Below are 16,175 nucleotides of genomic sequence, written 5' to 3'. Positions count from 1 at the left end.
ATCAATGAAAAACCTAATAAATCGAGATCTAAAGTTTTCAATTAAGAATAAGAATTTTATTTATATTTTGTAATAAAAAATGTTAAATGCAATATTTATTTTTCTTTATTAGTAGGGGTTTAATATAGTTAGTAGTTGATATATTCTTTCTTAATGTATCTATTAAATGTTTTAATATTTCAGCGTTTGTCGCAAGCAATATAGAATAAAACAATTCATTTTTCGTGTATTATTTTTCAATCTGCTGTTACATAAATCAATTATCAAACAGATTTATCTTTCAAGCTTCGCTGTGCGAGCTATCTTTCGTTAACTTATCGCTAGAATGAAAATGTTATTAATTAAATTACACAAGTATGATAAAATCATCAGATAATAACACGATATTGACGTCGCCAATTACATTAATAACATCGTTCGTTAAAATTCTCCAATACTTTAGCACATTCATTTCCTAAATGGAAAGCACCAATCACGGATGTATCAAAATATTGCTTTCCAAAGTCGGTAATTTGAAATTTGTTTCAATAAAATGAACATTATAATTATGTAATCATACGAATATTTGTAATTCTAACATGCTACGAAAACTGCAAATAAAATCAGATAATCAATTACACGTTTAATAACGATTTTTAAAAATTGTCAACTTCTTTTCAACTCTAATCATTGCACACCTGCCGATTCACACGAACTATTCTATCATCTCTTTTACCAATCGCGATTTATTTGGCTTACATATATATATGTGCGGTCGGGTTGCTGACGTGGACCGTTTCTAAAAGGCGGGAACTTCTTTTCAGAAGCGCCGTTTCTGAGTAACCGGACAGTTTCACATTTCGCGATAAAAGTTTCGTAAACGGCGACGACGTAGCAAACGGAAAGGAACTTCCACGCTGCATTTCCACTAGTTTCTGCGTCGACTTTGGTGTACCGGGGAGTTGTTACTGGCGTAGTTTGCGAGCAGTGCTTTCCCTATCGTTTGCAGCTGCGGCGAGAGGGACAACCTAACTATTGTACATCCTTGGGGGCAATACGTAGCACTTCATGTGAAGTGGAGATATGGGGATAATAATTTACGCATGTTATTGCGGTGTTATAATGCTAAAAACGACAAAAGGGAATCTCATGTAAGTTCCATAAAGAAATTCATAACGGATCTTTCGCAAATTAAAATAAACTGAAAGTTTAATATTCATTTTAAAAAATTAAATTTATTTATCTTATAATAAACTCTACTAACTTTTTATTCTTGCAACTGAAGCAATATTGTTCATTGAAATTTTATCAAATATAAGCTATCAAATAAATGTTTAATAATAATTGATTATTTTAATAATGAATGATCGATTATGAATTAATTTAAAATTAATATTCATAACTATGATTAATAAATAAACAAGTTTAAACACAAAAGCTATTTGCCTCGTTTAATTTATTCATATGTTTGTAATTCTTTTTTTTTTTAATTAATATAAAATTGTATTTCGTAAAAACACTTTAGGAAATACCTTCAGGAATGGAGATATATTATTTTAGTGGAAAAAATAAAATAAAAATTACATTAATTTACATGTTTTTGTGTAACTGAAATGATCGAAATTAAAAAACAAGTCAGAATCTTTATTTATATATGACTTTGTTTCAAGTATTAAAATCTAACAGGAGTGGTCAGCATGTTTTTATCTCAATGTTTTTCAATAATCATCTAATCACAACTTTATTTTGCTCATCACTTTCGCATCCAAATTATTTAGAAAGAATTGCTATATTTTGAACATTGACGTATTATATCTTAAAAATGGCATGTTCTATTTTAAAATTGACGTGCTAAATTTAAAAAATTCAACTTTATAAAATTTTTCTGGTAACAAATGAACTTAGCGCTCCAAAATACGTTAAAACAAATTGCTTCCTTTTCTCGCACTAAAAATTATAATACAAGCGCGCGTTATTAGAGTAAATGATTATCAAGGACTCGAAAGCGAAATCAATCGGTTGCCATATACAAATACGTATACGGCATATATTTTCGATGAGGCTAAAGGCGATGATTCCTTTGTCCATGTAATTATGGAAATTACCGAATTGTATAATCAATCGCTAATTCAATAGTATAATTTCGCGGTATATCGATTTGTATATTGTAATAAAGCTGCAGATGCATTGTTCCAGAGTCTTCGCTCGTTTCCAGTAGCAAAATTCGTAACTACATTTCCACACAAACTCATACGTGTCCTTCCGAGCCATCCTCGCGTTTTTCTACTTCATGTGCATTTCGCATATGTAGCAGCATGTGAAAGGCAAAAAGTTTCTTCAAAACGCAAAGTGATCTCTCACCTTTGAAATAGCTGCCAACATTCCATCCATGCCACCCACCTACACTTGCTTCACTTTCTCTTTTCTGCGTTTTTCACCCTTTCTCGTCTCTCTCCTTTTTCTTTTCTTCGCCAGAGCGACACAATGGAAAAGGGAACATTTGTTTAGAAAACGCCCTGGCAGTCTACTGTAATCTTAATGAAAAAAGCTCTTTTTCTTTGGAACGCTTGAAAGACTGCTCGTAATTAAAATCCCCGCTGAATTTTTTAAGAGTACTTAAGAATTAGCTATTCAGGTGCAGCGCGGTATAATGAACATGTTGTACAATTGTTACGCTTTTTTTTATCTGTCCGCAGCTATCATTAGTAAGATACGTTCAAAATTAATATTAATTATTAATTATCAAATATAAATATAATTATTAACTAAGTGTGAAACAATTTAGAAACGTATTTAACAACCGAATATAAAATAAAAATTAAAATGCACCCCCTCCCCCTAACAAGGATTTTGTTATTTTAACAATTACATTTATCCATGTATAAATATTAACAGTTTGATAACAGTTTAACTATCAATCATTATTACATCGCTTTTACACATCGTTATCGAACGCGGCGATTTGATGCAACTACTTTCTGTTGCATTTACATCAGCGATATTTCCGATGTATCGTATATTTTCACTCATCGTGGCCTCGGGTTATGTTAATACGCAAATGTTACTAATATCGTCTCGTTGTACTATGAAAAAAAAACCTTCATATATCCGCGGCACATAAACCGTAAACACATCAAGCCATACATCAAGCACGCGCAGCAGCCTCTGTTGATACAGTTCCGAGGGAATACGGGCAATTATTCAAGCACGTAATGTTTTATGAAAGCGCCGAAACATTTTCAATTTTATTTCGTAATAATCTCAGGGGAAACGATAAATGATATCTCGTGCAAATGTAAATTTATTGCACTTCTGCATAATGACATTCATATGCATTGCACTAATTTACAGTCGATAATGCTCAGATATATATCTGACGTCCTTTTCACAAATTTCCACACTATATAGTAATCGTCATTAATTGATACCAATGCAAATGATTTGTTCGGTTTGATATCGCTGAATCATACCATTTGACCAAACTTTGACATTATAGAAATCTTTAAAAGAGAGCATTATAAAACTTTATCTACAACCTCTTTACTTTAAATGATTGGATTAGCTTATAATACTCTAGAAACTATTAAATACTCCGATAAGTTGCATAAAAAGTTAATTTTTTATGAGATGTCCATTATTCTCTCTTTTCATACACAGTGTCAAAAATGATCTATCTCGACAGCAGTATCACTCAAAAGATATGTATAACTTAATCAGAATAGAATGAGATGACCATCGGATGTGTCAGCCACTTTACCTTTTTCTCTTTATATTCACAGACATACACACGTCGCGCCCGGTTTTTCAAACCGATCGCGTTCCCTTATCTCGCAATCCATGAATAATGCACGTCCGGAATTCGCGCTTGTCCAATTTATGCTGTGGAAATGCTGCCCCGAGGATTTCGAGCCTTACACCTAGAAAATCGATCTCGCAGGAGCAGTCCACGTTTTTTCACCTCGATCTATCATGCTGCGCGACGTTTGACGTGGGTGCGAGGTTAACAAATCATGATTTTACAGAAAATTTCACATCGCATTGCATCACGGAAACAATAGCAATAGAGTTTAATGAAAATGTTGCATTGTCTAATATTCAATTATAATAATAATTATTTATATACGTCTTCTTCAAAAATGACATATTCTTATTAATTATTGATTATTTAATTATTGCGATAAATATATTTCCATATGCTTCGATGGTCGAATTAGCAAGACGCTTATAGCTTTAATAAAATTCTCAGTGTTATATATTTTTTTTCTTATCAAATATGATAGGTATTGAACAATATAATATTGAAATGCAAATAAAAATAAGCTCGTTGAACTTTACGAGCAGCATCAATACTGAAGAATCCCCTTCCGACCATCTATTATATTCACGGATGTTTTGGACTTTCAAGAAGGTAGACGAGTTACGAAATATTTTTAGGAAATTCTATACTAAGAGATTTTGACTGATTTTATACTGATAGAGGACATTAGCATTGGAACCATTAATTCAAACAATTTTTGGTGACAGGTAGTGTTCAAAACATTTAAAGTTAAGACGATCATATGCGCATTAAACATTGGATAATAAAAGTAACTATTATAAAAAATATAAATTTCTTGAACTTTAACTTTTAAGTCTTTTCCATTACTGTTCGATTTCTCATAAAAAAAACATGGTGAAAATGTTACAAGTTATAAAGTAAGCAGTAGAAGCATAAAAAGGTGCCTTCTTTTGTTTAAGAACTAATGTTTGAAAATACTAAGAAATCGATCCTTGTAACATATGTTTTTAATATATGATTAACAAATATTGCATATCAATTAAAACGCAAAAAATGGAAAATTTAAATATAAATAATTACTTAATCACTTTCAATTTACACGGAATGTCTTCCAATCGTTTCTCACCCGACGTATTAATTATCATATAATTTCATATACCTAATAATTAAATATACGCTCATCAAAAGTCCAACAGTAAAAAGACTGTAATATGGCAGAATAAGTAAAAATATTAGAAATAAGTTGAAACAAGCAAACACGCGCATCATTATAAAAATAATGGTTTATTATGCATTCAAATTTATTTTTTTATTTTATTAAGAAAAGATCTTTCGATTATATTAAATCCGTTCCTTGTAATCACGTTTTGAAAAGCATATTTTCTCGCTTAAAGTCATATTATTGGAAAACGGAACTTTAGTAGCAAGAAAGTAGATTTATCCTTCGCAATGATCGTTCTGACTCTTAATAGGAAATATAATAGGAAATAGGGGCCTAGCATGGGGATGGCACAAAGAAAACGTTTATTGCATTTGGGCAGCACTTTACGTTGCATTATTTTATCTCAACGTTCCTTGGATTCTCCCCGCGCAGAAGAATCGTAGCTTCCATAACTCATCTTCGCTAGAATAAGTAAAGAGTACGATTCGCGGAAAACTAAATTATGAAATAGGAATACAATAGGACGTAATTGAAACGTGCTTTGAATATCATATTTGTATTTGTTCAAAAGTTGATATGTATAAATAGGTTATAATATAGTTAACGATAAGAAACACATTTTTATTAAGAAGATATACAAGTACTTTCAAAAGACCTTATTTATTCAATCCATAATTAATTAGTGATATGCATTACTTATTATAACATACGATCGTCTTGTTTTTTTTTTGTTAACTTATCTTTTTCAAAATTAATTTCGTTTTTGAAAAGAATAAATTTTTTAGCGGAACAATATCTTATGATAATTATTAAATGTCTTAGTATGAAATTGTCTTTACACTTGCAAACGCGCTTATTCTTACTTTGTGATTTTACGGTAAGTTACGATGAAATTACTAAGCCATTAAAATATATTAAATATATAAAGGTGATGAATGAAATAAAATCTTTTATATTTTTATGTGTTTCTCCATTTGTTTTTAAATGTATCTTTAAGTTCTTAATATAAATCTATAAAATATTTTATGTATACATATATAATAGAATTGTAAACTTTTTAAAATACAATTCAGAAATAAACACAACACAGTGCTTAAGCAATAATTTTACTTTTCTTGAATCTTAATATCATTTTCGATCAAAAATAAAAATGAAAAATTCAATCAATACAATAATGTTTACTTTAGTGAAAAATTACATGTTTCGCTCTCCCTCTTCTCTCTTTCTCTGTTCATTAATCTTCCCTAAACAGTTTCTCCGAATATTTTCTTTGGCGTAGTCGCTACTTCGTATTTAGTAACACATCGCGACTCTGTGAAGATATAATGGCAACTCGAGAAGGAGCAGACAATTGGGTATGGAAACATCTTCTTAGACGATTCTATTGTAAAGTGCAAAATAAATAACCGCGTTGCATTGTAACGTAAAACAATATGATGATTAAAATAACTTTCTTAAAAAAAGACATAATTTGCAAATTGTGTTTTATTAAAATACTTTGCGCAGCTACGATTAGTAGCCGATGAATAAATTGATACGATATTGTTACAGTATAGAGTAAAGTTCCTGAAATAACAAATTTCATCATTGTTTTATTCTTCCTTAATATTGTAATTTTCCTTTAATGATTCAATCTCCTGAGGCTATGGTCCACTTGATGCTACGAATGCTTCGAAGCATTTTTTGATTGGTTAGTTAGTAAAATTCTTTCTTCCGATTTTGATCAATCAAAAATTTCGAAGCATTTGTAGCGTCAAGTATACTGCACTCTAAATATTGATCGACGAGAATCAAGTTTGAAAAAATAAATCGTAATTTTTGTATAATTATTTTTTTCCTCTTTTAACAGATTTAAAAATCTTTTTTCAGGAAATCTGTAAAAGAGGAAAAAAGTAATTGTTACAAAAATTATGATTTAATCGATAATACAGGCGGCTATATAATTGCCTTAAAATATTCATTTTCAATCATTACTTGATAATTATGTTTGATTCTTGGAGGAATTTGCAGCCGATAAATAAATGAATATCATTATACCTATAATATATTAGGTGTTGGAATTAATTCGTAGCGTTTTTTAATGAAAGAATGTTATTTATTTCACATGAGCATTAAAAAATACATTAATGAAAGTACTTCCCATCACTTGTAAAACGCTACGAATTAATTCCAACACCTAATATTATTTCACAGCAAACTAGTAAAATAAATAATAACGTACTTGAAATATTTAACGATAAAAGTTACACGCGCTGCGACATATCTGAGATATAGTTATTCATTTTTTAGAATAAAATTAAAGATAAATTTATCGACACACACGCACACACGCGCACACACACACACACACACACACACACACACAATTTAATTTAAGAACAATTAGAGATAAAGTACCATCATCTAAGTAGCAATTGACATATATCTTTTCACATTTTTTTCAAAATGCTCATTTTTAATTACTCATAATTTAACTAACGAGATTCGAAAATAACGACATTCAAGCAATCAGTTTCTTCATTCATAAGTTTCTCAAGAATGTTAACTGATAATCTGACCGTAGTGAAGAGCCGTTACAAATTTCATTAAAATCCTTTTTCCGTTTAAGAAGCCATTCGAGTTGTACTAAAATAAATGCGACTAATCTTTCGCAATTATTTTCTTCTTAAACTCCATTTGATTTTCCGACTTAACTCGAGAAAACTTGTAATCGACGCGTTTCCGCTGACCGTCGCCGCACGTAGATCGATATTTAATTAAAGGTGGATCGTAGGGAAAAAGGAAAACAGATAAGTGGATGGAAGAAAAATGTGGAAAAGATTGGATAAATCTGGTGAACGTGAACTAAAAATGCATCCGGCCATGCCCCGAGAAAATGCACGTCGAGCAATTCTATATCCCAGCTATTAAAGAAATCTATATATTCGTCCATTTCCAATAAAATCTATAAAATATCTGTTAGATACAAGTACGTTTTCGAAATATTGCACATTGAACTACGTTTGATATACCATCAATCTTCAGTTTAAATTTTTACAGTTGGATGACAACGATATAGAATAAAACATTTTTTTTTTCATCAAAGTGGATGTAGTTTTTATTATTATTTCCACACGTGAAAAAGGAATAATAAACTAATTTTTTTTAATTAAAAAAACCTTATTTTATTATGGTATTTATCTTTAAAAGCAAAATGATTAATGATAATGTATAGCAATGCAGTATATAAAACATAATATTTTATGCGTGCATAATTAGAATATAGCATAGCTTGATAATTTAATTTAAAAATGTTTAATTAATTATAATGAAAATATAACACGTAATATATACATTATATATTTAATATATATACGTATTATACATATATACGTGTACAAAGCCTAAGTAGAAACGAAATATTTAAATATTATAATTACTGATAAATGAAATAAATTAATAAGGCCAACTCTTTTAACTGATATCTGAACACGCATACATTTCTGCAGCAAGTTTTTTAAATTGACAGAGCCTTTGTGTGTTCAATAAAGAGACAAGATTGCGCAGATTATTTTTTTTAATATCAATGTTATCTTAAAAGTTTCAAGTATCGAACAATTACACTCATCAATTCTAGATTTCTACTCCGAGTGAAAAAGGCAAAACGCCGTTACAAAAACCGCATCCATCCACCAGTTGCATACGTTTACTGCCGTTCGCTCGATAACAATAAAGCCTGCATAGAAGCAGAAAGAAATTTGTCTAAAGCGAGAGAGGAAATTCGGGAACGCGAAAAAGTGGGTCGTGAAAATTGGATGGATGTGCCGAAAAATTGCGTTTGTAGAGAAAAATGCACAGCGAACCGTATGACATTCGCTTCCTAGGAATGATTCTCGATTGGTACCAAGTGCCCTTCAATCTAAAGGGTGTGTGTGAACGAACCGACTGACGGACATTGAATGTGACCATTGGCTAGGTATATGATTCTTCGCGGAATGATTCACCACCTATGTGAATCGTAGCTGAGTCGTCCACAAATTTGCACGCTTCGATCGTTTCATCGACCTTTCCTTTTTGCATCCCTTGTTACCGCGAAACCGTGTTCCTCGTACTTCAGATTGCCAGGCTTTCTCGCAGCGGACCCAAGAACTTTCGAAAGATTCTATTTGCGCGTGTTCCGCGGAGCGAAGAATTTAGGTAGGTAAGTTATAAAGCGTTCGTACTTCGATGTAAAGGCTTTAGGAATCTCTCCTTTTCTATTCACATTCTTCTCACGCTGCAAATTTGCATTTTCTCTACTTACCGTTTACTTTGATTGTGATTATATAAAAAGACGAAAATATCTTTTTTTTTTACTCTGTTTCATGCCAGAAACGATTGAGAAATATGTCTGCGTCATTCTTCGTGGTTCACATTACTTCGTATCCATAAAATCTAATAAATTCGGATCAACCGCGTTCATTAAATTCACATAAAGGAAAAACTTAGACGATGGCTGGAATGCAGTGGGAACTGAAAAGCGAGACCGGTTGCTAAAGAAAAGTTATACTAAGACGATCATACGTCTTCGTTAAATCTATGCCGTGCGCTTAGTCAACGCCGCGAGATACGCATCGGAGAGATTTCGCCTTTGAAGGAAGCACCCTGACGTCTGTGTCCCCATGACTCTTCATGATATATCGTCACAGACACGCCATTTCCTACGCGCTACGACACCCACCCTCACGTTCTACGTTCACGTGTGTGGAACGCGCCCTAATCGCGGTCGCGATATTTATTGGCGGCCCCCTATTACGGAACTACGGAAGCGACAATTTGTCATGCCACTGTATTAATTACGTAGGCTCCCTTATGCAGATAAGGGTGCTGGAAACAACCTGTTTGAATCGAAGCCGTCTCCGGTAAATTTTCAGATTAATTGCCGTCGAGCTAGTCATAGCTTGTTTGCAATTAATAATGATACATACATATGTATAACCTTTGTTAACCCCTTCCTTTGAGGACCGGAGCTTTCCAACAAAGCTATGGAAGGTCTTTCGAAAGGTTTTCGAGATCAATAACATTCAATTCTATATCTTAGAATTATAAATTTTAAATTAAAAGAAATAGTCTTAAACATTTTTTTTTTAATCTGATTATCGAACTCTTTTAATCTGATTATAAAACTCGGTATCCTAAAAGTATCAAATCAAAGGGTAATAATCTCCAACGAAGGCTGGATCTAGTATCACGGAGTTCATAATCAGAGTTTAAAAGCCATTTAGATTAACTGTTTGCCTGGCATTGATGAACTTCAACTAAAATGAAACTGGAACTTAATAATACTACATAATACTTTATAATTAAAAATTTCCTAAAACTATAAATTTTATGATAACCAGATTTTTCTTTTTACGAATTTTTGTTCAAAATATTGGACTACTTTAAATTTTTTAATTTTTACCTCAGATTCGATAAAGCATTAACAAATCACCCCATAGGCCGAGTTTAAAAAAAAAATCAAACCAGCAATTCATAAAATAAAAGGGGATAATTCCAAATGGCCAATGGAGTTGTCAATTCACAAAGAGTTAATTATCCTGCTTTATATATTCTGAGTAACATGATAAACGAAATTCGCATTTCAAATAGCTTCATGTTTATATTATATCCGCATAAACATAGTTAAACATATATGATCTTTAAATATAATTTCAGCATACCTAATATTATAAATTATAAACAATCATATAAATGATCATATAAAATATCGTGAGCATTGAATGAAATATATTATGTAAAACTTAATTAAATTAATAATTATGAAAGAATGTTTGTCTGGTGTTTACATAAAATATAATAGTAAAATTATAAAACAAAAGTCTTACTACTTTGTCACCCAAATTTCGCACGCGGCACGGTAGATATGCGGTTTGTCCCACAAATGCACTGACATTCGCTGCTGTCGGCTCAAAAATGGGCAGTTCTTCCTTCAAATCATTATAGGTATCGTTTACATGCCGCTGCGCATCTTCGTTGGATGTGACGCGTACGTGTGCTGACGCTAGAAAGAGAATAACGATCTGGTGAACATAACTTTTGATGATAATATATAATATGTTTCTCAATCTTATAAATCCTATTATACGTAAAATTAATTTGTATTTATGTTACACTTTTGTTTGTAATTCTGATGTTAGTGTATTTAATAGTTTAAAAAAATGAAGAAGGAATGCTCGCATAAAATATTGTAAACATCTCTCTTATTCTAGATAGTGTACATTCATTGTACGTAAAATGAAATAAATATATATTTGAAATTTTGCAAAAATAAGAAAAAGTTTTAGTAGTCCAATGACAAGTCTTTTGTTTTATAGAACGGTAATTAAAGTTTTAGATTATTAACCTTTTGTCTGCAATCATTTCTTCCGTCTGCAATTTAGTTTCTACTATTTTAGATTTTCAATAAATATGAGATCAAATAGGTTTTTTACAAGATATTTTAAGAGGGAGAACCAAACTCCGCCCTCTAGATTGTACAAAAGATTAAAAACATTTATTTGTTTAAAATCATAGAAGATATGCTAATCTTATTCTTATGTGCAAAAGATGCGCAAAATTTTTATCACATTAAAGAAGTCTATCTTTTTAATATGTCGCGTTGTAATCACTTATGCTGTGCGTCATAAAGAAGCGCATGAAATGTGTTCCACTTTCCACGAAACTTATATATGCGAATTTTGGACAGGAAACCAGTGCTCGCAGACATCTCCCACAAGAGTACAACTCTGAATCAGCTATGAGCGCGCGACTGCTGGATGTACTACTTACAAGATACCAAAATCCAAGTGCGTTATAACTGGCACAAGTAGTGAACTGATGCCGAGCGAGCAAACTCAGCTCATTTCTTAAGCTTAATACGCTCTTCGACATTTCGGCAGAATATCTTATAGAAGACAGTTATGCACTCTGCCTCATTGTATATGCTCGTTTGTATCTTCTTAGAATTCTGCCTGCCTTCAAGTTCGTCATGTAGTATAAAGAATAAAACATTCTCATTCGCTTTTCTTTATATCGTTTGTTTTATAAAGAATAATCCAGCTTTCGCTAATACACGTTCATCTTTATGACAAAAGACATTAAACGCGTACAACAAACGATGTGCATTCATTTCATCGAGAATATGTTCGCACTAACAATTTTATTTTCCAAATTTTCAATAAAAGATATAGTTATTAAAAAAAGAGGACAAAAACTAATTCGTGCTTAATCAATAACATGTTTTTATTGGATCACCTGTAGAACTGATTGAGTTTAATAAAAGAGATTGTTTGAGCATTTGTAAAAATATGTTTTGTTAAACTGGATTAGAGATTTTTCATTTTTATTATAAGCACTTGTATCTGTGCATGTAAACATTTTCATATTTCAAGTTCTCTTGATACCTAACTACAATTTGACGATGGATGAGAAGCATAATTGAATTGAACATGTATAATCTCTAAATAAACAAATGTTTTTGTTATTTTTATGAAAACTTTTTTATGTATATTTTGTATTGTTTTTCTTTATGTATCGCTGAGTATATAAATTTATATTTGTTGATTTTGTGCAATATATACGTTCACATTGATTCTAAAGTTAAAACTCGAAAATCTAATTACAGTATGATTCGTAAGAAATGATGTGCGAATTATGAAGAGGGACGAGTATTTCTTATACTTTAATTCACACACGTTTTCGTATCTATTTGCTTCACGTATGCGAGTGGCATTGGAATAAATTCGATTCGCATACATTCCCACTCCCCCCCCCCCTCTCTCCCTCTCTCTCTCTCTCTCTCTCTCTCTCTCTCTCTCTCTCTCTCTCTCTCAACCCATCGAATTTATTTCAAATATGCATGTCACGTAGAATACTGACACGTACTACAGGAGTCGCGCGAAAGCCAAACTTTCAAACGATTTCGATTTTAGGAGATTATAAAGGGCATACATTATTCACACAAATTGTGTAACCGCAAACATTATTTCACAATCATAGCAATATGATTTATTAGCGCTTGTTGATTATGATACTTATATTATGATTAACATTTTTTATTTGAGTCACATAAATTTAAATATTTTTCGATATATCAGCGAAATTTCCGTACAATATTATTTCCGTAAAATAATCATACTTTAAATCCAATATTAAAATTACGATTTTCTCTTCTTTGATTATATAACTTTTAAGTTAATACAATTCTAAAACCTTAGAAAAGTTATTACTCTGACTTGTTACAGCCTTCTGGCTTTTTGATATTTCCGTTGGCTGTCTGAACACATGTTGCATAAAATCTTCGAAGTTTCCGAATAAACATCATTCAAATGGCTGCCGGGCTATACATCGTATCGTTCTCCGTATACCTTTGGAACAGTTAGTATATTCTCCATCATCATCAATCATCATCAGACCGAACGACGATACTCATTGGCGGTTGACAGGGATTGATCCGAAAGGAAAGTTCGTAATAGAAACTGGCTGACTGTGAGTCTATTAATACAAGAAAAAGAAAACTGAATGAAATAAACTGAATGAAATAATATATTAAAATTTTTGTTCTCTTTACAAATTTAACTCTCGCATTTATTTTATCAGTTATTTTATCAGTTACAGTCAGAATTATTTTTACTATTTTATTTAAACCAATTACCAATGTTATGACAAATTTTTTTTATGTCAGCTGTCCCAGTTGTACACTATTTCTTTAAATTTATCAAACACTACACAAAATTCTGAGAAAAAAGTATTTTTTATTTGTAATTATATAATTGTATAATAAATATATAGCTAAAAGATTCATTTTTATAGTTATTATGATATGTTATTAGGTGTTGGAATTAATTCGTAGCGTTTTACAAGTGATGGGAAGTACTTTCATTAATGTATTTTTTAATGCTCATGTGAAATAAATAACATTCTTTCATTAAAAACGCTACGAATTAATTCCAACACCTAATATATAATAATTACAACCTTTTTTCTCAATATATTTAGAATAAGAAAACATTTTCACATGCAAAAATCTGCAAAGTAAAAGATTCTTGCTATAAAGTAAATCGCAAAATTCTATAAATCTAAATTTTTTTATTTCAATTCACTGCAATATTGCTCAACTACTATTATCCACTTCTTCCGGCAGCAATGTCCCGATTGAGAATGAAAAAAATACTGCCGTGACCCCAAAAAGACAAACGCCTGTCAATCATCGCGTATCGTCCCCCTTTTGACCCTCGCGCGCATGCAATCTGATAAATTTAATTGGATGAATCTGCGTGCGGTGCAAAGGTAAATCCATGTACGGCGAATACGGGGTGGAAACGTGGATTGCTATCGAATTATCAAACGAATCTGCCCAGAACAACCCGTTGACATCGTGTAACTCGTTGAGCTGGCCATTTCATATAACCAACGTCCGCTCCAAAAACCTGCGATACCCTTTTTCAATCTCAAAGCATATGACGGTACGCTTATCACATCTGTGCATAATCTTTATACGCTATCACCTGACGTGTCTGAAACTTCTGCTTAAAAATTGAAAATTTAAAATGATTTATTGTACCGCTCTGAGTATCGAAAAAATAATTTATAATTGTTTGCTTGCATTTTATTATATATGATATTTAATATTTTATTGAATTGAACACTGAATATTATTGTTTACGTATTTCAGTACATTTTGAATATCATAAGATGAATATCATATGAAGATCGTTGTTTTAAAAGATGCATGAATATAATACCAAACAGTACGAGAGCATACCAATGAGATTTACAAGTCGAAGTTAATATTGACGTAGTTTATATGAACATCTTCGCTTAGTTTGCTCGAGAATCGGGAGTAAATATTAGTTTGGTTCCATCACTACTTCTCCTTCCCATCCCTCTTCTGGTGCGATAACGCCCGTATACATACCCCACTCTACTAGCGTTATACAAATGACCAACACTCCACCCCTTTATGCGTCCACCCACAGTAAAGTCCTGCCACAGATCCTGATAACTCGAGATTAATTGACAAAAAGCTACCGTCACAAATAAGGATGATTACATGAAAATCGTCCGGTGTCGCCATTATCGTGGTCTCTACCACTTCCAATGGTTCTTCCGATACGAAAATCGAAAGGACGAAGACATTAAATTAACTCCTAACTCATTTAGAATTAATATTTACATTAAAGAAATAAGACAATTACTCTTTTAAAATAATATAGACGATTATATTTCGAAAAATTTCACAAATTAACATCATAAATATCATAAATATTATAATTTCTCACTCAACAATATAAGTGTAACATAACAGATATTGCGCATAACAATGTTATATTGCTAAGTAGAAAATTATAACATTAATGTAATATTATTTCTGTGGAAAATGAATTAAGTATGTTACATTAAAACTAACAATTTCTTTCGATGTAAACATAATCCCCTACAAAATCTCTTCTTCCATTGTGTCATATACAATATTAAATAAGGAAATTCCGGAGCAAATGCACGAATCGTATCAACATACTCGCGAAACAATTTCCATTCTGGTTATTCTTAGGCAAATACGTTAGAGTATTTTCACGTCTGATTATGACCGTTCATTTCCACTTGTCTCGCGAGCTATCACAGGCGCCACCTCTGCAAATGTCCATGCAACCCCTGTATGAATAGTCACTTCTGCTCTAGTCACTCTTTTTTATCCCAAGAATTTTTTTCGCTTACAGAATTTTCGTAATATTATAAAGTCCCCGCGCGTAAATGTGCCGTAAACTAAGATTGCCGCTTTCCTCCATCATCATTGTCGTTCCTGTGGTCAGTAATATTTTTCTTCGTAAAACGTCAGAGGGCATACTTCTTTTTAAAAGATCGAGAAAGAAACTGCCCACATATACGATCTACGTTTTTATCGGTACTAAAGACGTCTGGTCACGCCAGACGCATTATATCACCCGATGATCGTAAATTCGACCGAGACGTCGTCGCGTTAATAATTAAGAATGCATTCAAACTTTTCGTACGTGCCGCTGTATTTTTATGAATCTTATTCCCACTTCAAATATATCATTATTTATGATGATTGACATCTCAGTGCTCAAACAAGCGCAGATAAGAATAAATGCATTTCGCAGAAACGTATTGTCATATCGAGCGAATATTTTTATACTGCTTAATAGTCAAAAGCATGATGTACGAAGTACATTGAGACTCTCTTCATTTTTACAGTCAATAATTAATTATTTGCAGCCTAATTTTGATATAAAG

The 16,175-nt window shown here is 31.8% G+C and overlaps 1 protein-coding gene across 3 annotated transcripts in view; it reads right to left on the bottom strand.

Moving 5' to 3' along the window:
• LOC105151281 (zwei Ig domain protein zig-8) overlaps positions 1-16,175 on the bottom strand; it is a 114,792-nt gene that overhangs the window by 67,166 nt on the left and 31,451 nt on the right. For all 3 annotated transcript variants that reach the window (XM_011064902.2, XM_087406570.1, XM_087406571.1), the window contains exon 3: positions 10,766-10,941. In XM_011064902.2, the coding sequence (XP_011063204.2) occupies positions 10,766-10,941 (176 nt within the window). The remainder of the gene's footprint in view (positions 1-10,765; positions 10,942-16,175) is intronic.

The sequence above is a fragment of the Acromyrmex echinatior genome, chromosome 5 (genome assembly GCF_024713525.1).
Source record: "Acromyrmex echinatior isolate Ae372 chromosome 5, ASM2471352v2, whole genome shotgun sequence".
In the NCBI taxonomy this organism is placed as follows: domain Eukaryota; kingdom Metazoa; phylum Arthropoda; class Insecta; order Hymenoptera; family Formicidae; genus Acromyrmex; species Acromyrmex echinatior.
Note: the sequence above shows the minus strand (reverse complement) of the source record. Positions and strands in the feature narration are given on the sequence as shown.